The sequence below is a fragment of the Pelobates fuscus genome, chromosome 4 (genome assembly GCF_036172605.1).
Source record: "Pelobates fuscus isolate aPelFus1 chromosome 4, aPelFus1.pri, whole genome shotgun sequence".
NCBI lineage: Eukaryota > Metazoa > Chordata > Amphibia > Anura > Pelobatidae > Pelobates > Pelobates fuscus.
Window position 1 is genome coordinate 125,352,941 of NC_086320.1, and position 24,196 is coordinate 125,377,136.

Here is a 24,196-nt window from a genome sequence, read left to right on the forward strand (position 1 = left end):
ACTTGGTGGTCCTGCAATTAGACCTATTTTTATGTGCAAGAAGAATATATTGTATATGCTAGAAGACACACTTGTGTAGAACACCAGTCTAACGGTGTTGTGATTTGAATATTTGCATCGATCATCTGTCTAATAATTTAATACGTTTCTTTAAAATTCTTGCGCACAAAAATAAAAGCGATTTAAATGATGCAGTATATAAATATATAAAGCATTTTTATTTTTTAATATATATTTATGATCTATGAAATAACACACACAGGGGACTAGATAAATGTATTTGCTCTGTCACAAACCGTTTATTTTGGCTAGAGTTACACTGCACTGAGGCAAATAAAGATCAGGAGACCGTGAGTAAAGGGCGTAAAGATAGATAATGTATATAATGCTTAGGTGCTATTTATTTACACTTTTTTTATATTATTTTTATTTATTTTTTTAGCAAATCTCAATAGCACTGCCAATGCAGTTTCATTTTAGTTGATAGTGAATAAAGTAAGCCTCAGAGGAATTTGTCAGCCGAATTTAAGATATTTGAGACGAATTAAAGTGACCAAATTTGCCATAACAGACCCCCAATCCATTCACTTTAATTTTTCAGTCTCCCTTTTTACTGATGATGTGTTAAGTGCTTCTTAACAATTGCAAGCAGACTGACTGCTGATTTCGCTTATCAAAATGTTTTTTCTAATTAGTGCGGTAATTGCATGATTATTACACACCTAGAAGTTACAGCAGAAAAAAAAACAGCACGCGGTTGGGGGGGGGGTGCATTGGAACTTGTACAGTCCCTAGGGTGGCGATTTAATGAAGCTTGCACCATAGCAGGTGCATAAGGAGGTTACAATTGATATCATTAAGCAGATCCTTTGGGTGTGAAGGTGGCTGCTCTTTAAAGGCTCTAATGATTCTTGTGCCATTGCATGAGTACTAATGAACGTTTTGATGAAAATGCTGATGAAAAATTAAAGACAACTAATGGTTTTGGTTTATTTTAAGTGGTTACATTTGTTTGTTTACATCTTGTTGTTCTGGTAGCTCAAACAGTTGGGATTTTGAGTGTTGCCGAAGAATATTTCACATCATATACACCAAAGGGACTGATCAGAAGGTATGAGATTTGTTAAATAAAACCACAAGAGACAACTCTCTTTTTAAACAAAGGGTTGGTAGGCAAGGGACCTCACTTGTTGTTTTCTCATCAAAAGAAATGGATTTGTGTTCTTGGTAAATACTTACTAAGTACTTTTTTCTTTTGTTATGCATTTCAGAATAATACAGTTTTATGTTGTACATCATGGCAGAAATAGTATGACAGCAAAAAGTTTTGTGAAAAGAAAAAGGAAAATATGCTACAACTGAACCTATTGTATGTTTAGCATGCAAACTAATATTACAAATATCCTGCTTTAGTTTGCATTTCTTTTAAAACGTTAGGGCACTTTCTTCAATTCTCTGCCATGAACATCTTTCTTTTAGACTTGTCCTACAATACATCTGGTATATGTTTACCCCACCTTGTAGTTTAGGTTTCGACTTTTGGAGAGCTAAGTGCTACACAGACAATTTATTTTTTGGGGTATGTAATGTTGTAGGAGCAGGGTAGGGGGTTATTTTTTTTCCCCAAAAGCCATCAGAGAAAAACTGAGAAGCACAAGAAGTTAGAATTTATCCGTAATATCATGAGAACATTCTTTCCATGTTTGTATTGATTTGTGCATTCTGATTTAATTAAGAATTCTGTTTCAAATCACCATTGCATTTCCTTTAGATGTTATTTTATGGCCATTGCACCTAGTGTTATGGATTAAGATCCAACATAACAAATATTGCACTGTCACTAGAACCATTAATAAGAGCCCATCGTCCAGTGTTGGGAATAATGGGAATTGTAGTAAATAAACGTCTTTAGGTAAGGGCCCAGATGACTGTGCTGTTCAGGGTACGGAGTGTTACTGTTGGTGACAAATCATGGAAGTATACCATTGCTAAAAATAATTTTCATGTTGGTGTTCCGCATAATTTTCTTGTGAAAGAAGTTTTGTTTCTGATTTTTCTGGTCGTTTAGCCTTTCGTTTCATATATGGCTTTGTTTATGAGAATAGGTATACAGCCAATTAGTACAATGGACCCAGGTGACATAATTAAAATTTAGCTTTTCCCTCTGGATAACCTACTACAAAGGACTCTTCTTACTGATAATAGCATTTGTCATTTGTATAGCTGTGTTAGAGCTAAAATAAAACTAAGAAGTTGTAAAGTTATAGAAGAAATTTGTGTGAGTGTGTATACCCATTATACGTATTTGTGTGTGTGGAAGGCGGGGTGGGGGTGTGGTATTTGTAATATTATGTATTTATATAAACCTGGATACCATGGGTAAAGTCTTAGCTTCCAATCTAATACAACATCTTCATGTGTGAGAACGGAAAACTTTTATTCTTTATTATTCTTTCTGAAAATAAGATTGTGTAATACTGCCTCATATATATGCGAACGCCTTTTAGAACTTTTCTAGGCTTACCCTTGCTCTGGGTGGACAGCCATCTTTAGTCATCTTTGATCAGGAGCACCATTTATCTACTAACTCCATGCAAAATTCAAAGCTCTGAAACCATTTCAGTGAACTTTTTAAGTTTCTTGGTACCTTGCCAGGGTTCATGAAAGCACTAGAAGTGTAGACTACATGCACATTTTTTAGTCAGATACTAACAGCCAAAGGGAACTGAAAGTGTTTAGTTTTTTGTACATACTAAAAAATATTACACGCAGAGGCTTTAATACATGTAGCCATTTATTTTCAATAATTCCTTGAATGCACATTGTATATTCCAAAATATATATGTCAGAGCTTCTGTATCATAAACAGATTGCATTCTTTTGAAAGGGATGCAAATTAACTGCAATGTAATAATAAAATAATAATGCTGAAGGGGTAAGCTGCTCCACCAATGAAGATGTCAGTATTCCTGACGACTTTTTCTGTGATCTCGACCAACCCAATCTTTATTGAATGGTGGAGTTTTAAGGAAGACAGACATCCACCACAAGTCTCCACCCCATGTGCGCACCCGTAGTCACACACAACATATTACAACTATTTACACACACTATTAACACACTGATCTACACATTGGCATATAAATACAACTTGCCACTCACACACAGATACCTGACACACACAGATACACACACTCACACATATACATACACTGGCACATATGGACAGATACACACACTGGTATATGAACACAACTTGACTCACAGATACACACACTGGTAGCTGCAATGTATGTCAGTATGTGTATCTGTGTGTGTATGTGCCAGTTAGCTTACCTTTTGGGGTCTGGGCTGAGGCTGATAAGAGTGAGTAGCTGCTCATTCCAACCTCGCCATCCTGCCTGTAGTGGTGCTGCCTCCTCCTGCACGGCTGTCTTTTTAGCCGGGAGAAAATGACAAGATATCACTTCCTCCTAGCTGGCAGATACTGCAGGTGCCCAGTCTGGCTCTTAAAGGGCCACTGTTAAGGAACAATACCCATCAGGTGGGTAATGAGTTGAGCGCTTTTATCATGTGTAACATCCTGGAAAACAAACTGACACAATCTCACACACATGTATGTCAGATTGTGTGTGATTTCCAGGATATTACATATGGTAAACGGGAGTCTCCCGGACCTACTGGCAGACTTGGTATGTCTGCTTTAATTTTAAACATTGCAGTTTTAAACAAAACTATCGTTATCATTTAACAATTAAAATATATACACAAATTACAAATAAATTACCAATTTGGCAAAACCCAAAACCCTTCTATTCTTATCTACTATAGAGCAACCCACCTGCTCTGACTTGCAGACTGGCACGAACATCCCACTATTAAACATTGGGTACACATGGAGAGAACGCAAGCAGAAGGGAAAATTCTAGGGATGGGGGACAGGGGAGAAAAGAACACTATGGGACGGGGGAGAAAAGAACACTATGGGACGGGGGAGAAAAGAACACTATGGGACGGGGGAGAAAAGAACACTATGGGACGGGGGGAGAAAAGAACACTATGGGACGGGGGGAGAAAAGAACACTATGGGACGGGGGGGAGAAAAGAACACTATGGGACGGGGGGGAGAAAAGAACACTATGGGACGGGGGAGAGAAAAGAACACTATGGGACGGGGGGGAGAAAAGAACACTATGGGACGGGGGGGGAGAAAAGAACACTATGGGACGGGGGGGGGAGAAAAGAACACTATGGGACGGGGGGGGGAGAAAAGAACACTATGGGACGGGGGGGGGGAGAAAAGAACATTATGGGACGGGGGGAGAAAAGAACACTATGGGACGGGGGGAGAAAAGAACACTATGGGACGGGGGGGAGAAAAGAACACTATGGGACGGGGGGAGAAAAGAACACTATGGGACGGGGGGGAGAAAAGAACACTATGGGACGGGGGGATAAACCCAGATCTAGTGGGGGAACTAACACCCTCAGACTTACTCCCCGTCTTTGGTGCACTACCATGCAACTCAAACCACTGACCGACCTACCAGAGAGAACACCCATGGGACTAGACTGATTCCGATACCACCAAATCAGGACCTACTACACCACTCTCCCCGGTAAAAAACAGCTCCACAGGGAACTCACTATGAGAAACTCTGTGCCGCATTCCCAGAGGAATATCGGTCTATAGACCATGCTGATGAAGGGGGAAGATAGATTGCTACCCACATACACGACACACTGGGAACGGGACACGGGGTTGAGGCTCACAGGAATGGGATAAGACACACAAATGCTTCATTAGCTCCTGATTTCAGGAAATGAGCTACAAACTATTATCTTGATGGTATAGGGCTCCAGAAGTACTACACCGTATAAACACAGCTATACCAGATTCATGCTGTTGCTGCGAGTCTGAAGTGGGTACAACTCGACACATCTGGTGGACATATCCTATGATTGCCCCATTTTGGATAATGGTACACTCCAATATAAAAGAAATAGCCAACCCCGATCTACCATTGTCTCACGACCAGACCTGTTAAATAATACAAAAATCCCTGACCAAACACGTACTGACGGCAGTGAAGTCCCAGGTCCCAACTCTCTGGAAGCAGAAGGATGTACCATCCTTCAGACAGTGGGTGGACAGAGTAGAGGAAATATATAACATGGAAATGATGACTGCAGACCTTAATGGCAACTCCGCTAAATGTGCAAAGACCTGGTTGCCATGGTGAGAGTTAATATCCATGGAAAACTCTATGGGGTAACGCAAACAGCATGCACAAAACAGATACCCCCCACACAGAGGAGCAGGATAGGGGACGTTCCGGGGGCTTGGGCAGGAGGGGCCATGGACAGCCCCCCCCCCCCCTCTCATTCCTAAATCTAACTCCACCTATCTCCCCTCCCCTTTTTTTTCTGCTCTTTCTTCCTTCCTTCCTTCTTTCTCCTGTTATTTGCCCTTTCCCTCCTTTCTCCAGTTTCCTGGTCCCCCTCCCTGCTCAAAACGAGTCCTACAAATCTCCTCTATGAAACCAGCTAATTGTGAACACACACCTAAGAGTAAGTATGCACATACTGACCCGATACCTCTGCAGTTGAAACTGACACTTGCCGCCACGTAAGCAGTAGAAGGTCACAGGTTTAAAACGCCTAACCCATGTTTCACGAATAGACGACTTGTCTCTATATCAACTGAGCAAGGTTACACGTCATCGTTTAGAAATGCGATAGATATTCAGTATGTTCACAGCCTAAAACCACCTGCGTGCGGCCGACAAACAATTGTAGGTGTAACAAATTTACTATCACCTGGAAAATGCAAGTAAAACCAAAATAAAGATGTCAAAAAGTAAATTACCAGTTTTACAATATCTTTAGTTAATTTGGATTATTCACGTGTTGCTATATGCAGAAGTTATTTTCATGTTAACATTCACAAGCGTCTTCAGTGCGTGAGCATGCAATAGCAAAAGAAGTATCTTGGAAAAAATGTCCTCTCTTTATACATTATAACAATAAACTGGTTTTGTTTGACATGGTAATAGCAAACATAATTTTGTAAACGGTTGCTTAAATTTTTTTTTATTTTTTTTAAGAATTCATAATTATTTAAAGGGCCATATTTTGCATTTTGTGTTGGTATACATCAGGCTTCCCTAAACTCCGGCCCTCCAGATGTTGCTGAACTAAAACTCCTATGATTCTGTGAATGCAGTAGATAGGCTGAGAATCATGGGAGTTTTAGTTCAGCAACATCTGGAGGGCCGGAGTTTGGGGAAGCCTGGTACACATACCATACTTCTACTTGGAGATGCTATGTTCATTTTACTTCATTTACATTTCATGCGCCTCTTTTTCCAAATTATTATTTTATTTTAAATTGTGGGGTGTTTTGGCCATCTGCCACTGTTTACAGTGCATTTCCTAAACTCAGAACATTCTCCTATTTTGCTCTTGTGTTAAGAGAATTTTGGGGCAACTACTAGATATATCAAAACATCAAATCGACTCATAAATGCTAGCTGGCCTGGATTTAAATGATAAATCCCTATTTTTATAGTGGTCTCTCCTGGAGTTTTTTCCCATTGTAATTTTTACATTCTGCACATATACATAATCAGTAGCTTGTGTTATTTCAAATGTGTACACTGATTACTTTTGAGGTCTTTGTCTGATTCAAAGTATCATTATTTAAAAAAAAAAATATATATATATATATATATATAATCTGTACATTCTAAATGTCTGTACAGTTCTACATTTACATAGTGATACACTATTGAACAGTAAAATGTTTCTCCTGTTCAGTTCTTTGGTTGAACAATCTGATTCTCTGTATATTGCAAATCACATGGAAATCTGTAATACAGATAAAGTACAGGGTGCACAAGAATCTGGCTTTCTTTTATTCAGTTGTTTGTTTTTATTAAGTTGGTATCTTATTTCACAAAGTTTAAATAATCACGATAATTGTTTCACTCTCAAGTGTATTTATTTTTATACATCGATATGTATACATTATTCATTTTTCTCTGTCTCGCCCTCTGACCCGAGATGAACCTGTTTGATGTGCTAAGCAGTCAGGTAATAAACAGTTCTGTTTGTACAGTAAGCAGAGCATTTGTGTGGTTTGTTTTCAATGTCATTCCTGATCCAGCTTGTGCAAGAGCCTATTTATTGTACCCACACTGGTGTAGCTCAGTCAAGGGACTCATTTGCTGCTGTATGGTCAGTGTTTGTCTGAAATGACTCTCCTTAAACAAAGTTGTTTTGCTTCCTTTCAGTGTAACGCATAAATAGGTTGACTTGGCGAAGTGACCCATGCATTAACATTTCTTATTGTTAAACGGAGACTAGTTTTGGGTATTTGTTTTTTAAATTTGAAACATAACGCATAGTGTAGTTTTTAAGAATTGTTTTGTTGATGATTTATTTTATATCCCAGATGTTTAGGAAACATTAATTCCCATAATGCTTAGCTGGCTAGGCAACATAGAACATTGGGGTTTTGAAGTGGCTCTCACTGCTGTGTATTTCATAAAGTTGCTTATGCTGACACTGTTGGAATTCCATTAAAACTCTCAAAGCAATCTAAAGTTACCCTAAAAGTAGGGATTGCTATGAGAGTGGCAAAACATTTGAACTATCCCAGCAGCTGTCAAAAGTGACTGCTATGGGATCCAGGCATAGTCACTTTCCTGCTATTTAGGCATTACATCACTATGTTTATGCAGCCTTAGCCACACCTCTCCTGGCTGAGCTTTTACACAGCATTCCTTCACACTAACTGAAAAACAGTCTAATTATTTTTAGCTTTCCTTATTGCACATTGTGTTTCCTTAAGAATTATTTTTCTCTTATTGATAAATGCCGTATAAAACCTACTGCAGCCTCCTATTTGTGATTAAAGAAAGTTCTAATAACAGTGCAGTAGATAAGAATTTTTAAAATAGATACACTATGCTGCAAACATTAAACTTTTTTTTTTGTGGAGGCTGTGTTAGTCACTGCCAGGGGAAGTGTGGTTTGAGCTCCATAAACAAAGGAATGTAACTCCTAAACAGCAGATAACGGAGTAGTGAGACTGCAATGTCATGATCTGTACACCAGAACTGCTTTACTAAAGGGATACTGTAGGCACTATTAACATTTATTCTCATTCAACTGGTTATCAGGACTGGAGTCCTCTTCTGCTGTCCCTCTATTCATTATTGAGTAGGTTAACAATAAATAGAAATCTCTGCTCCCCTCAGCCTAGCCCCCACTGAAGGTATGGCAAAGGCAAATATTACACACTTCCTTCTAGCTATACTAACTCATACCATTAATGGGTGCTGTGACAGGTTAAAAGTGGTTAGCTAATACCAGCCACTCGCTGCTACCTCGTTAGCCTGAACGTCAGAGGAGCGTGGTGCTGTGGACTCAAATTTAACATTAAAAAAAGTTTGACTCTGAATGGAAAGACAGCCCAAGGAGATTTGATACTATAACCACTTCAATGAGAGGTAGCTGTTGCAGTGCTTACTGCAACTTTAACTCTAATTTTAAAGGGACACTATAGTCACCAGAACAACTACTGTCCTTTAGGTATTTTAATGTAAATACGGTGTTTCGGTGTCTACTGCCTAGTAAAATCTGAGAGAAGAGAAGTCCATTACTAGAGAAGTCCATTAGAGGTGCTTCTTGGTCTAGTGCTGCACAATGTCTCCACACTCTACATGGTGGCATTGAACTTGCTTATAGAGATGCTTTGATGCAATGCATCTCTATGTGGAGATGTTGATTGGTGCAGAGCAGCGTTGTGCCGCGCATGCACACTAGCCTTCCAATGCTTTCCTACTGGATTGGCTGAGATCATAAAGTTTGATTTCATGCAAGGGTTGGGGAAAGCCGCTTGGAGACCTTTGGGTAAAAGGTAAGTAAACAGCCTTTTACTTGAAGGGTAGGGCAGCTTTAGTGACTTGAATTAGTATGTAGATTATCTATTTCAAGTCAAGTAAAAGAATAGGGTTGTATATTTCCCCACCCCGAACTAATGGTGAATTAGTACATTTTGCAACCGTGAATAAAAGGTCTTTAAGATGTGCAGTACTACTATAAAATCGTATTCTGTCATTACGAACAATAGATATGTATAGGCCTCATTACAGGTGGCGGTGCTCTCAGTTAGGGGTTATGTTTAATACTGCCTCTATTGTGGACTGCCTATCATATATTACTAGCCATGAACTTTGCTGAGCACCATAGCAACCATAGTCCACAAGAGATTTAATGTTAAGGATTAGCCATCGTAACCTTGCATTACAAATACAAAATGTTATATAGACACTATGAGCACCATTACAGCTTTATCACATGAAATTGTGATGGTGCCATAAATCCAGGTACCATCTTACCTGAAGCATAATGAACTGTTTAAACTCAAACTTTCGAAAACTGCACCTGTTCTCTCTGTTCAGCTACTTTCTAAAAGAGGTCTCGCGCTTCAATCAGGAAGTCTCACACTGGATGCTGCTGAAATGGCTGAGAATGTCAGCAGACGCTCTCAGCCCATCACAAATTTCTCATTGAGAAAGAAAAAACACGTCTTATAATACTTTGATAATTAGATAGAAATAGTGTATTTCTAGGCCAAGTAAAAATAATGGCAATATAGTGTACAGTTAACATTGGGAAATTTATGGATCACCATTAGTAGCACCCAAGCTTAATTTTAGGAGTTAAAAAGGAGGTTAATCCTTGGAATTTTGAAAATTAGGCACCATTGGGTGGAGCAAGATCCTAGCAGACTAAGATCTACTACTAGTGCTTTTTAAAAATCTCCTTTCTGGACTACATATCATAGTAGTTTTTAAAATAGGCGTGCATTACATTTTTTCTGTAAAAATAATTTACATGGAATTTCTATCTTGTCTCACTGCACCATAGACAAGAGAAGTCATGGTTTCTCAACTCGTAGTGCAATCTCAATTCCATGAGACAAGGAATCACACGTAGTGTCCAGGTATTGGCCGTGTCTTTCCTTGTGAGGATTACCAGGAGTGGCATTTTATGGGTTTTGTGTTTATTTTTGTTTTTTCATAAAACTTTGGAGATGTACCATTTAACATTGCATTACATGCTTTCCTAAAAGACAGTCCAGATTCCACATTTCCATACCAAATACCCTGCAGAAATCAAAACATCATGTGCAAACTATTAGTCTTGCACAAAACAAACTGTTAATCTCTGTAAGCATGATCAGCAGCCAAAAATAGCCTGCCTGAATTCACGCTATTCCTTTCCAATGCCCTGCCTTGGTGTGCTCACTGTATTATGCATGTTCCTTATGAAGATTAATGAGTAGGACTCAGCCATAACAGAGATTCACTAACAAAGGTACATTCCACTCATTGTAGAAAAATGTACTACGGGAAATGCAGCCATCAAAAAGCGTATTTGGGAAATTAGTGAAAAGCTGCACGTGGCAAAATTATTTTATGCCTGTTTTCAGAAAAAATATATAATGTAGTCTACAGCTTGGAAACACTAGGAAAATACCCTTTGAACACGGTTGTCTAAGGCATCAAGTTGATGTTTGGTATACAATTTATACAATTATTTTATCGTAAAGACTGTAGTAGACTGAACGGTTTTATACACAATGAGAAGGATTTCAATTATTATTTTTATGACTATTGTTTCCCAATAATTAATATAAATATATATATATATATATATATAGAACTTCTCAATTTCTCTTAGTACTAAAATATGTGATTTGAGATGTTTAATTTGGGTTATTTATAAAATTCTATTATGATGTAAAGCACATGATGGTGATTGGAAATGTTTCCCTAGATATTTTTTGAAAATGAATTCCAGGTGTCCTGTATGTTCTCATGGTATAACCTAAAAGCAGAAATGTATTTACAAAAAAGGTGATTTTTCACTAAATATGATCTTTTTGAGAACTGACTAGGGAATTGTAAATGTTTAGGCTAATAACTAAAATGGAAGTTTTTTAATTTTATTTATTTTTTCTTCCTGCTTGCTTGATTTGGCCTTAAATGATCAGTTCCTTGTCAGTTCTTCAGAATTCATGGTTTAGTGAATAAACTCAAAATTATTGCAGCATTCTATTAAAAAAGACAATTTACATGTTTGCTAATCGTAATTCTGTGTATATTTGTTGCACAAGGGTTCACTGAGTGCGATCGCAAAATTGACGCTCCAATAAATCAACCTATAAATGAATGGCAGGATTGTTGTTTCAAAGCGGTTGTACAAAGCAAACACAGCCTCAAAGGAATCCATGTTTAAAATGGAATGAGGCAAAAATGGGATTCTTTGTTAAACTAATTTGCATATGCCCACCCAGAATGCTTTGCGGTAGTAGCATCACTGCAGATTTGTGATTTCTGTGGGGAAAGCAAGCCTTATGGCTTGACTGGTGTGCATATTTTTAACATTGTATTAAATATATATGTGTATATATGTCAATGAAGGAGCACTCACAGGGTTTCTTTAGTAGAGTGTGTTAAAAAAAAATCAACAAATAAATCGTTTCGACCCTCCTGGTTTTTTTATAAAGGTTCTTATGATATATAGATATATACTGCCCTCTTTAGTGGTATGCAGTGGTTAGTACCTACCAAAAGTGGTGTGAGTGAAGGCAACTGGTGATTTGCGTGAGGGTTCAGGGTAAAGACTAGCCCCTCTGATCTGATCACACAGAGTTACTGGAGCTCGAATTGCTGAAAACCATAATGCTGCCCATGATAGAAAGGTGTCAGAACACACAGTGCATCACAGTTTCTGTGGATGGGACCAGTTAGCATGCCCATAATGACCCCTGTCCACCTCCAAATGTGCTTACAATAGGCACGTGAGCGTCAGAACTAGACTATGTAGCAATAGAAGAAGGTAGCCTGGTTTGATGAATCACATTTTATTTTAGATTCGGTGGATGGCCGGGTGCGTGTGCGTCATTTACCTGGGGAAGAAATGGCAGGATGCACTATGGGAAGCAGGCAGGCCTGCGGAGGTGTTATACAGTGTTATTAAGTTATTTATTCTATGTCTTTCCCAATCCCTCCCCCCCCCCCCCCCACTTCCCGTAGATTGTCACCCTCACCCGTTCTCAGTAAAAAAAAAAGTGCAAACTACCCCCCATGGCAAAATTAAGTGACTTTTTCTTTTCTTCAAAGACTTCAAATCTGCGATATGACTGAAATAAAGTGCATAAACTTTTTCCCCATAGAGCCTATAAATAATTTTTAAAAATCCTCTACTTAAAGGATCACTATAGTGTCAGGAAAACTAAGCAGTTTTCCTGACACTATAGTGCCCTGAGGGTGCCCCCACCCTCAGGGTCCCCCTCCCGTGGCGCTGAAGGGGTTAAAACCCCTTCAGCAGCTTACCTTAATCCAGCGCCCACGTCAGCGGAGCCGAATGCAATAGGAAAGCATTTTTCAATGCTTTCATATGGAAGCTCTGCGTGATGGAGGCATAATATGCCATCAGCGTCGCAGATGCGCCTCTATAGTGGCTGTCCGGAAGACATGTAGTGTGGACAGTAATCCAAGGCGTGCACTTAAGACACTTAAAAGGCAATTGTTTTATTTTTGGGTGTCTTGACAGCTTTTGTGTGTCTACCCATTCCCCATAATTTTTCATAACATTATGAAGGTACTATGCTCCTATACAACAATAAAGTAGCTATAAATAGATCCGCATATAGGAAAAATTTAAACTTGTTTTGTGCTGCATAGGACAATGTTTGTGTGAGTGGATAAGAACATGGGATAGACATTGCGTCATAACAGAGCTGTCTTTAAATGTAACACTGCAGTTTGCCATAAATAGTGTCACGGTAATATGTCCTAACATGCAGAACTTAGGATAACATAGAATAGACGTATTACTGGATCTTAGAGTGGCCGGGTTTAACGTACAAAAGAGTGAAATTGTAGTCCCAATACCTACCAAGGTCAGGGTAACAAATGTCTAGCCGGGTTCAGGAAAACAGAATATCTGGAAGACATGTAAACTAGCCGGGTATGGGTTACTGCAATATTCAATGTCAAGAACTAGCCAGGGTCAAAAGCAGAAATAACAGACGGGAATAAGGAATGCAATAAACGTGTACTGGAAACAAAAACCACGATAAGGCACAGTAAACGGCGCCAAGGAACGTTAAATAGTTTTAAGTGTGATTTAATTGGTCAAACTGGAAGTGATGCATCGCGCCCCCCCCCCCTCCCCCCTCCCCCCATTCCCTTTGTGCCTTTAAGAAGACACTCCTCATGCGAGCAGTGTTTTCCTTACTGTAAGACAGGCCTTGCACAGGATTAACCTAATCGGTGTGTGCGGCCCACATGGGAATATCAGATCACTGGCTAATAATGTTGTGCCACAAATAGTCTATTATAGATATTCTAAGAACTTTCCCTTCTCCATTGTCAATGACACAATCATTTCTTAAACATTTAACATATTGTTTTAGCTATTAGCTTTTTCTAATTTATTTAATTGTTTAACTTTGTTTACCACCATCACACTCTTCTGCTGCATGTGACACAGCAGCTCATAAACCATTGAATGCTATGGTTTCCTATGATCTACATGTAGACGGGCACATGCACATCAGGAACATTGAATTGTACCTTCGCTATTTAAGTGAACAAGGGAGAGTGTGATGGCGGTAAACAAAGTTAAACGATTAAATAAATTAGAAAAAGCTAATAGCTAAAACAATATGTTAAAGGAACACTATAGTCACATAAATCTCTAAATTGAACTTTAATCACATACAGGAGGCTCTTGCAGGGTCTAGCAAGCTATTAACATAGCAGGGGATAAGAACATCTTAATTAAACAGAACTTGCAATAAAGAAAGCCTAAATAGGGCTTTCTTTACAGGAAGTGTTTATGGAGGGCTGTGTAAGTCACATGCAGGGAGGTGTGACTAGGGTTCATAAACAAAAGGGATTTAACTCCTAAATGGCAGAGGATTGAGCAGTGAGGCTGCAGGGGCATATTCTATACACCAAAACCTCTTCATTAAGCTAAAGTTGTTCAGGTGACTATAGTGTCCCTTTAAATGTTTAAGAAATGATTGTGTCATTGATAGTTTTTTCGTCTGTTGCGTTTTTTTACATTATGCGCTGTGCTCCCCAAGTCACGTGTGCTGGTGGTGCAACTAGCCCCCAGCACACAATTAAAAATATCTCTGAATGTGCAGTGTATCTGTACATCCAGACTCCTACCACCCTGACCAGTTTAAAACACTAAGTCATAGTGGTTGGAATAACTCTTTAAGAATTATTCACTAAAGTGAGAATTACCAGGAATTGAAAGTGAATTTCAAATTAACGGGATACACAACTGCCAAAATACAAATAAAATCACAATTTAGTAGATATACCCCAATTGAAAACATTAAAGGGACACTATAGTCACCCAGACCACTTCAGCTCAATGAAGTGGTCTGGGTGACAGGTCCCTCAGGTTTTAACCCTTCAGATGTAAACATAGCAGTTTCAGAGAAACTGCTGTTTACATAACAGGGTTAATCCAACCTCTAGTGGCTGTCTTCCTGACAGCCGCTAGAGGCGCATCTGCGATGCTCGATGCGAAATTTGCATCCAGCGTGCAGAACGTCCATAGGAAAGCATTGAGAAATGCTTCCCATGGACTGTTTGAGTGTGCATGCAGCACTTGTCGCGCATGCGCATTCTGCTCCACTCGGTGTTCCTTGAAGGAAAAAATAGCTGAACTGGAACAATTCTCCAAGACTGCTATGCTTCAAGCTCAGCAGCTTTGGCCTATATGCAACATTTATTATTTTATAGCTTATAAAAGTGTAGATTTCAGTGGAAATAAACACTTTTATAATTGTGGACAGAAAAACTTCCCTAACTGTCATTAAGACGGCAGTAGAGGTATTCTTCCACTTTTGTTAGCTCCACAGAGCTCATTGAGTAGCATCAGAAAGCCGCCATCATATTTGCGCACTCGCACTCCCAGATCCAGTACAGAAGATTCTCAATGAGAAGCCTCTCACTGGTCATTTTCCTGGCACACGCTAAAAGTCTGTGCCTGGGAAACAAGGGAGCACTTGCAAATTCTTCAGATACGTTCCGGTTTTAAAAACAAAATCATGCAAACCCTATTTTCAGAGTAATTCTGCTTTTAAAATATTTTATGTTCACTTCAAATGGCTTGTAACCACCACCTCGAAGTTCCATTAGACCATTCTTCAGGTTACTGTACTCACTGGTTCCTCTATGTTTGTACTTTGTGTCTCTTGAGCTACCATCATAAAGCATGGTTACAAAGGATTCCAGGCTTAGAATACATGTATGCAGAGATTTGTCAAAACATATATTGTTTAAACTCTGTACTTTGATAAAATGTCATTTGTGTTTTCTTCTTTTCTAGGAATTTTTTGAACACGCACAAAAGCTTTGGGATGATGATGGAGTGAAGGCTTGTTTTGAGAGGTCAAATGAATATCAACTTATTGACTGCGCACAATAGTAAGTGGCAATTTGATGAGGCATATGTATACAGTGGTGCTTGGGTTATTTGCAAGTGGAAGGGTTGTGGGTTTGATTTGTCTATTTTTTTTTTTAATTACCGTATTTTTCGCTCCATAAGACGCACTTTTTTTCCCCTCAAAAGTGAGGGGAAATGTCTGTGCGTCTTATGGAGTGAATGTGAAGGTTTACTTACCTATCTTGTAGCGTGGGCCGGCAGCACAGTGCGCACCGCGGTACAGGAACTTCAATTTCAGTTTCCGGCGGGACTGAAAGGAAGTGTGCACACTATGGGAGGAGGGGAGGGGAGAACACTATGGGAGGAGGGGAGGGGAGAACACTATGGGAGGAGGGGAAGGAAGGGGAGAACACTATGGGAGGAGGGGAAGGGGAGAACACTATGGGAGGAGGGGAAGGGGAGAACACTATGGGAGGAGGGGAAGGGGAGAACACTATGGGAGGAGGGGAAGGGGAGAACACTATGGGAGTAGGGGAAGGAAGGGGAGAACACTATGGGAGGAGGGGAAGGGGAGAACACTATGGGAGGAGGGGAAGGGGAGAACACTATGGGAGGAGGGGAAGGGGAGAACACTATGGGAGGAGGGGAAGGGGAGAACACTATGGGAGGAGGGGAAGGGGAGAACACTAACGGAGGAGGGGAAGGGGAGAACACTATGGGAGGAGGGGAAGGGGAGAACACTATGGGAGGAGGGGAAGGGGAGAACACTAACGGAGGAGGGGAAGGGGAGAACACTATGGGAGGAGGGGAAGGGGAGAACACTATGGGAGGAGGGGAAGGGGAGAACACTATGGGAGGAGGGGAAGGGGAGAACACTATGGGAGGAGGGGAAGGGGAGAACACTATGGGAGGAGGGGAAGGGGAGAACACTATGGGAGATGGGGAAGGGGAGAACACTATGGGAGGCGGGGAAGGGGAGAACACTATGGGAGGAGGGGAAGGGGAGAACACTATGGGAGGAGGGGAAGGGGAGAACACTATGGGAGGAGGGGAAGGGGAGAACACTATGGGAGGAGGGGAAGGGGAGAACACTATGGGAGGAGGGGAAGGGGAGAACACTATGGGGGGAAGGGGAGAACACTATGGGAGGAGGGGAAGGGGAGAACACTATGGGAGGAGGGGAAGGGGAGAACACTATGGGAGGAGGGGAGGGGGAGAACACTATGGGAGGAGGGGAGGGGGAGAACACTATGGGAGGGGGAGAACACTATGGGAGGAGGGGAGGGGGAGAACACTATGGGAGGAGGGGAGGGGGAGAACACTATGGGAGGAGGGGAGGGGGAGAACACTATGGGAGGAGGGGAGGGGGAGAACACTATGGGAGGAGGGGAGGGGGAGAACACTATGGGAGGAGGGGAGGGGGAGAACACTATGGGAGGAGGGGAGGGGGAGAACACTATGGGAGGAGGGGAGGGGGAGAACACTATGGGAGGAGGGGAGGGGGAGAACACTATGGGAGGAGGGGAGGGGGAGAACACTATTGGGAGGAGGGGAGGGGGAGAACACTATTGGGAGGAGGGGAGGGGGAGAACACTATTGGGAGGAGGGGAGGGGGAGAACACTATTGGGAGGAGGGGAGGGGGAGAACACTATTGGGAGGAGGGGAGGGGGAGAACACTATTGGGAGGAGGGGAGGGGGAGAACACTATTGGGAGGAGGGGAGGGGGAGAACACTATTGGGAGGAGGGGAGGGGGAGAACACTATTGGGAGGAGGGGAGGGGGAGAACACTATTGGGAGGAGGGGAGGGGGAGAACACTATTGGGGGGAGGGGAGGGGGAGAACACTATTGGGGGGAGGGGAGGGGGAAGGGGAGAACACTATTGGGGGAGGGGAGGGGGAAGGGGAGAACACTATTGGACAAGGGGATGGGGGTTAAAGATCATTATGGGACAGGGGAGAAAAAAAATATTCTGAACAAACTTTCCCATAGTAAAAAACACTATGGGATAGTTTGTTCAAAATATTTTTTTTCTGGGTTTCCTCCTCTAAAAACTAGGTGCGTCTTATGGTGTGGTGCGTCTTATGGAGCGAAAAATACGGTAATGTCTTTCAAGGATTTTTACTTTTAAGTATAAATTTAAAAAATAGATTTCATTTTTTTTTTTTTTTAAACAAATATAGGCAAGTTGAATAATTCTCCAATTTGTTTTTAGCTTTTGCTGTTCTGGCCTTAAATTTGTAAATTGAAATTTCACTTTGGTACATCCCACTATATGTATCCTGCTGGGGAGTTGTATGCAGAAGTGGGTTCACACAGAGCACGCCATACAAAACAGCCTTTGGTTTGGAAGTTAGTCATGGCTCCACCCTTTTTTCCTTTGTAGTGTTCAGCACCAGGGTATGGCATCAAGAAACTCTGATAAATCTGTGAATTCTAGTGTAACCTCAATGCAGAAGCTCCACTTAAGTATGCGTTTGCCAAAGAGCTCATGCCATGAGTACCACTGGCATGCCCCCGTACTCTGTGCTCCACCTGTTATTTCCGTCATCAGTAAAGATCATCATAACAATATGATCTTTGAGACCAAACTCAGACATGGAATGGTAACTTTAGCTGGGTTATGTTCATCTACTGATGGCAAATTAGTACAGCATTTTCATTTTGTAATAATGCAGTGGATTTAAACAGAATATACTTAATTTACTTGTCCTGTTGAAATGTAACACCAGCAATCCACAAACATTAATGTGTCCATTTATATTAAATATTTTTTTTTTTTTTTTTTTTTTAAATTCTTTATTTTTCAGTGCAGGTAGTTTAGTACATACACGCCGGTAAAGCCACAACAGCAATATCCGGCCATTCTTGGTTAACATATAGATGACACTAAATAATACTGCACAATTTTGTATTAAATGTGCTTAAACTTTAAGTATGAGCATTATTAAAAGAGAAAAGATAAATGCAGAAAGCAAGAAGAGATTGTTACCATAAATGTCAGTCCCACAGTTCTGAGGATAGAGACAAGTTTAGGTGGCTGTGGCGGGGGCTTACCCCTTTGGGTATGTGGCGTAACCGTCCTGCCAGGCCCTTGCAGGTAAATTGGAGCATGCACGCCAGCAATGCCGCAACAGCATTTACCGGTCATTCTTGATTAACGCTGGGAAGGGGTTAAGTGACCGTGCTTGACTTGAGTGAGCTTAACCTTAAGTGAAAACTATATATAAATAAATATAACATCGATGGAAATAGCAGAGTGAGGACGTCACCTCATTACAGCATCTGCCCCACAAGTCTAAGGAGGATAGTAAGTGTAGGGGTCCGTGGCAGGGGTGTTCACCTTTGAGTATGCGGACGTATCTGACCTGTGGAGGTGTTGCAACTCATGAGGGGAGTTTAGTGTTTGTCGTGGCGATGAACACCGCATATCAGCTGATGCCACATCAGCGTTATTCGGGCTTCCTAAAAGTTAGGTGGTGGCATATTAGTCCTCCCATTTTGTTTAGTTGTACATGTGTAACTAAGCGGGATGTTGGCGAGGTGGGATTCGATATATTAGAATAAGATAATGGTGGTCGTTGCTTGCCAGTGCTAAAACACCTATGCCATGGGAGGTAGTGTGTGGACATGCATCGAAGCAAAGCAGTACCTGGCTACAGACAATATGGCTAAACAGTGCTTAGGTTTTTCATATTAGTTGCAAAAATATACGAAAAGCAATGTAACACAATCAGAAGCATGGTGTGAGTGAACCCTTTAGGAATTCCTGGCATATAGGCTTTAAATGTCTAGTATTTTCTGTTGTGCCACTGGACCTAATAAGTTATCGGCTGTAGTGCTATTGCTCAAAATGCTTGTAACATAATGTTGCTTCACCTATTTTCACAGCCCCTTCGTAACCTACAATATGTATTTGCCAGAGCTCAATAAAATAAAAATAAAAATAATAAGGTACTTTTTAAAATCTACCTGTCACAGCACACAATCCTACCTATTAGCTAGACAGCATGATAGATATACTTAAGATGCGGAATTACGGACACAGACAATATGTGAAGAACAATATAGCATAATAGTTTGACCTTAGAGTCTCTAGAGAGTCCCCCTTCCTCTGTCATGCCAGAGGTGAAATTAAGCATTTTAAGTGAGTGTTCGTGACCTGGGTCTCGATGTGCGTCGTCTTTGCTTGTGTCCGAGGTTACCTTTCCCAGTGGTCGGGGTTGTCCTCCTTGGGTGACTGCGGGTTGTGGGTATGTTGTGGTCTAAGCGAAAGTCTAATGATAAGTCATAAGTGTTTAAAACAATAGAAATAGAAATAGGAATGTGGAACCTTGTAGCGGGGGATCACAGGTGGGATCCTCAAACTTGGCTGTGTAGTATGGTTATGCTTGGTATCCCCGAGTCTCCGTCTGGGCCTCAGGTACCCAGCGTGTTGCGGGCGGCCCTCTGTGCTTTAAAGGCCATAGATGACGAGGTGGTGGCCCCGGAGGGTCGGAATGCTTGGATTTTGGTCATGTCCCAGGTATGAGGGTGTTGCTGTCTTGGAGCTTGATCGGTGCTAACTGGATCCGTCGATAGTCCCAGCGCAAGCATCACTGAGTCCATTTCTGCCGCCTCCGTAAGGCGGGTTGTTGCTCCCCCATGGGAGATGATCAGGCTTCTAGGGTATGCCCAGCGATATGGGATGGAGTGTTGACGGAGCTTGACCGTTAGTGGTTTGAGTCTGCTTCTCCACAGCACTGTGGGCCTGGACAGGTCCTGATAGAAGGATAGGGTAGCGTTTTCAAATGAGTGGTTTGCCTTGTTTCTCACGGCAGCCATGAGGGTTAACTGGGCTGCCCTTGTGCGAAGCTGCAAGATGACATCCCTTGGGGTGTCTGCTGGCGCTGTAGCGGCCCTCCGGATGCGATAGGCCCCTTCTATCTCAGTTAACTTTGGTTGCTGCGGTGGGAGCAGGGAAGCGAGCAGTCTCCCGGCGTAGTGTGTCAATTCGCCTGGGGCTACAGTTTCCGGGATGCCCCGGATTTTTACATTTCTGCTCCTGTTCTGATCTTCAATGGCGTCTAGGCGGCCGGCGAGTTGGGCCTGAGCGCGCCGCATCTCAGTATTTTGGGCTTCTAATTGTGTGCACCGGGCAGAGAGATCTTTCGTCTCCCCTTCTGTTGTTTTGACGCGCCCCTCCACCGTTTGTATCTCTTCCCGCAGGGTGGCCACATCTGCGGCAAACATTTCGCGGAGGTGTCGTAGCAAGGCCTTGATGTCCCCCTTCGTGGAGGGCAGCTCATTATCCTCGTCGGATGACGGGAGGTGTAGGCCCCCTGAGCTCGGGAATACGTCCAGTTCGTCCATCGCTTGATCCTCGGAGGAGGCCGAAGCCATGTCGCCATGTTTTGTAGTAGGTGCAGCGCGGTTTGGGGCCTGTGTAGGTCGGAGGAGAAGATCCCCAATATCTCGTGCCCCTGTCGGTCTCGGGGTCCCCTGGTGCTTTGATTTCTTCCCCATCACGTAATGGCCCGGTAAAGGCTTAGGTAGGAGATTTTCGGGTGGGTAATTTGCTATTTTCAGGCTGTTTTCTGCGGAGCTCTGCTTGCACACGTCTGCTCATTATGGCTGCTCAAATATTTTATTTTTAAATGTGTTAAACATTTTATTTTCTAAAGGTTAAACTACCTAAATATAGACTAGGTACCATGAGTCAATTCACACAGTCATAATGGCACCATTTTCAAACAGTTTGTCACTTACCTGGGTTCCTATCTGTGCCTCCTGACCAGAAATCCCTCTGTTTACACATTATTGACACCAATTCTACCTGTGCTTAGACCAAAATATTGTCAGAGAGCATCTCTCAGTGCTTTGCCTGCCTCTTTAATTCTATGTTTTTATGTAAAAGCTTAGTCATGTTTAATGCTACCTAGACAGAGGTATACTCACTAAAGGGAAATTTTTGAGGAACTGACAAAAAAACTGCAAAATTGATACGTGAAACAATTTGACAGTACTTATTGGCATAGAATTTACCATTCTTTTGTCAGTTTCACAAAATTGCCCGTTACGGAATAACTCTGAATTGATTTTTAAAATGCGCATCACCAAATTAAAATGTATATATTCACATTGCTTTAATTTTAAGTGTGAGAGCTCCTCTACTAGGTGCTCAGTGTACTTGTGAACTGAAGGAGTTAAGTAGGTTTGGATTCTCATTGAAAGGACCAGTTTTATAACTTGACATGTGTTGAACTCCTCTAGGGCAGGTTATGGGAACTTAAATCTTGTGGGAACATAAACTTTGACTACTTAGTTATCAGTATTAATCATGCAGAAGTTCAGTTTATATCTTGAATTGGGCAAATGAAGCAAAATATTGTTCTTGGCGTGTGAAGAGAAGGCTGAATGCAGCCTGTTCATATGAAAACACAGGTGTAGAATTCTTGCTGATCTGTCAATTTATTTAGCAGTAGTTATCATAGAGTGCAGCTTTTTCCTGCATTGTTTTACATGCTCTTCAAAACAAAATTAAACAATGAGTCCCCAAATCAATTACTAGTCCAAATTTAGTACTTTAGATGCTTTAAATATGGCAAGGAAGTCCTCAAAATTTGAAGGGTTACTTGCAGTGGCAGCTTGTGAAGCTTTAAGACATTGGGGTGCCAGACTCCACCCACTGGTTTTGATTCCACCTTCTGACTTATTGTCACAAAATATTAAAAATGGCTTTAAAAAAAATAAAAAAAAATGTGTTTAACCCTTTGACTGTAGGAGATATCAACAGCTCTTTGCAAAGAATGTGAGTGGCACACCCATTACTTTAAAAGGGTTAAAACCTACAATTATGTATTACTTCCTATGCAGGAAATTGCTTAGGCTAATGAGTTGCACTATTCCTGCTCCGATCCAACAAATTATGCTAAAATATGAATTTATTACAATTGTCTGCACACAAAAATCCAATTTAGAAAAAGACGACTTCAGGATACAGAACAATATAATAATGGAATTGTATCTGGAAACCTGGCAGCATGCTTCAACTTACCTGAAATCCAGCACTAGGCAAAGTTCCCAGCACTGCCATCCATGCCTCTTCTGGCTTCGCCAAGAACATTGCATGGTTTAGTCAAATGTCTCTCATAGAGAAGCATTTGATTGGGCTGCTTTGCAGTCTCAGAGTTAAAAAAAATATTCTCTGTGGAGGGAGGCCGGAGGGAGGAGGCAGTAAGCTTTCCGTTGCATGCGCACCGCCTCCAAGGGAGAAGCCGATTACATTGGTTTACAGAGCACTGCACTTCAGATACCTACAGCCATGACCACTTTATATCACTGCTAAGAGAACCCCTTTAATATCAGACATAGGTAGTGCTGATAGTGAAACGGAGTTCTACTTTTTGTGTTTCCCTGTAGATTATTAGTTAAGAGCTTTTCTTTTCATGCAGACAACTAGTGTTCAGATCTTGTTATGGGTAGGAAACATTTTATTTTTTGTTATAATTTTTGCTAAATCAATTATAAACAAACATTGCTTGATATTACATGCAGTGAATATTTTACACGGTTCAATGCATTAGATGTTAAAGGTATTCTCTCTTGCATGTTAACTCCACAGAAGGTCAATAATTACCGGTAGTTTGTCCAAGTTTCAATAAGAGCATTCACCATTTTATTTTTTTTATTTTTTAAATAACTACATGAAACTTGTAGAGACATAATGAGCAGGGGGGGAAAACTCCCTATGCAGGTACAGAACCCACAAGCTTTGCATTACAAACGTAAGGCACTACCTCTAGGCTACCTTGGGATTTCAAGCCCTGTTGAGGATTAAATTGGTCACTTCAAAAATCACTTCTAGAGGCATACTGACAGAGGACAGAGATAGACAAGGTCATTCTCTAAAGTGAATTTGTTCCGTTGGCTTTCTTTCCAGTTTGGCTATGTTGGCCTACAATTTGAAATTCACTTTGAATTCTCACTTAACTAAAAAAACCTTGACAGTCAAAGGGATTTGTGTATTCTAAAATGCCAGAGTTGACAGAAATCGCGTGCATGCATTCTTGTCACTACCTAATAATTAAAGAACAGAAAACCACAAATCTTCTGTCTAATCTACTGATCTTTTTTTGGGGGGGGGTCGTTATTTTTTCACTGTTCTGCAGAATGGTTCTGTGGAATGGTTAAATGTGTGCTTGTTCATTACATGAGCATATTTAGGTTGTGAAGTCTGTTACCAGTTGTCAGTAAACATTAAAGGTCTGTTATCCACAAATCAGGTATAATCTCTTCTGTTCTCTTACTGACAACAAATACTAAAAGAAAAGGAAATGAAACAACCTCTTAGACAGTAGATATTGTTCCCATTTGCATTGTTTCCTGGGCACTGGGAATTTCCCAGATTCCCAAATTGCAGTGGATTGGAAACTAAGTTGCAGAGTGTAGGATAAAATAGTAAATTAGAAAAAAATAAGCGCCCTTCTTTCTATAGAAACCAATTTCCTTAGATTTTAGGCAATTTTTTGCCTAAAATGTACTATTCAGTTATTGTTTGGTGTTTAGTGAATAAATACATCACCATTCAAGTTAAGGATGCAGCTGGATATATCATGGATGCATGCAAGGTACACTTCAAGCACCATAACTACTAATGCCCTCACTAGTGGTTATGGTTCCAGGAGTGCCCTGTGGTGATCCTACAATAAGAATTCAGTTTTAG

The 24,196-nt window shown here is 41.1% G+C and overlaps 1 protein-coding gene across 2 annotated transcripts in view; it reads left to right on the forward strand.

The window, feature by feature from the left end:
- The window catches only part of GNAL (G protein subunit alpha L), a 349,035-nt gene that overhangs the window by 274,486 nt on the left and 50,353 nt on the right, over positions 1–24,196 (forward strand). For both annotated transcript variants that reach the window (XM_063451591.1, XM_063451592.1), the window contains exon 5: positions 15,436–15,533. In XM_063451591.1, coding sequence (XP_063307661.1) covers positions 15,436–15,533 — 98 coding nt within the window. The remainder of the gene's footprint in view (positions 1–15,435; positions 15,534–24,196) is intronic.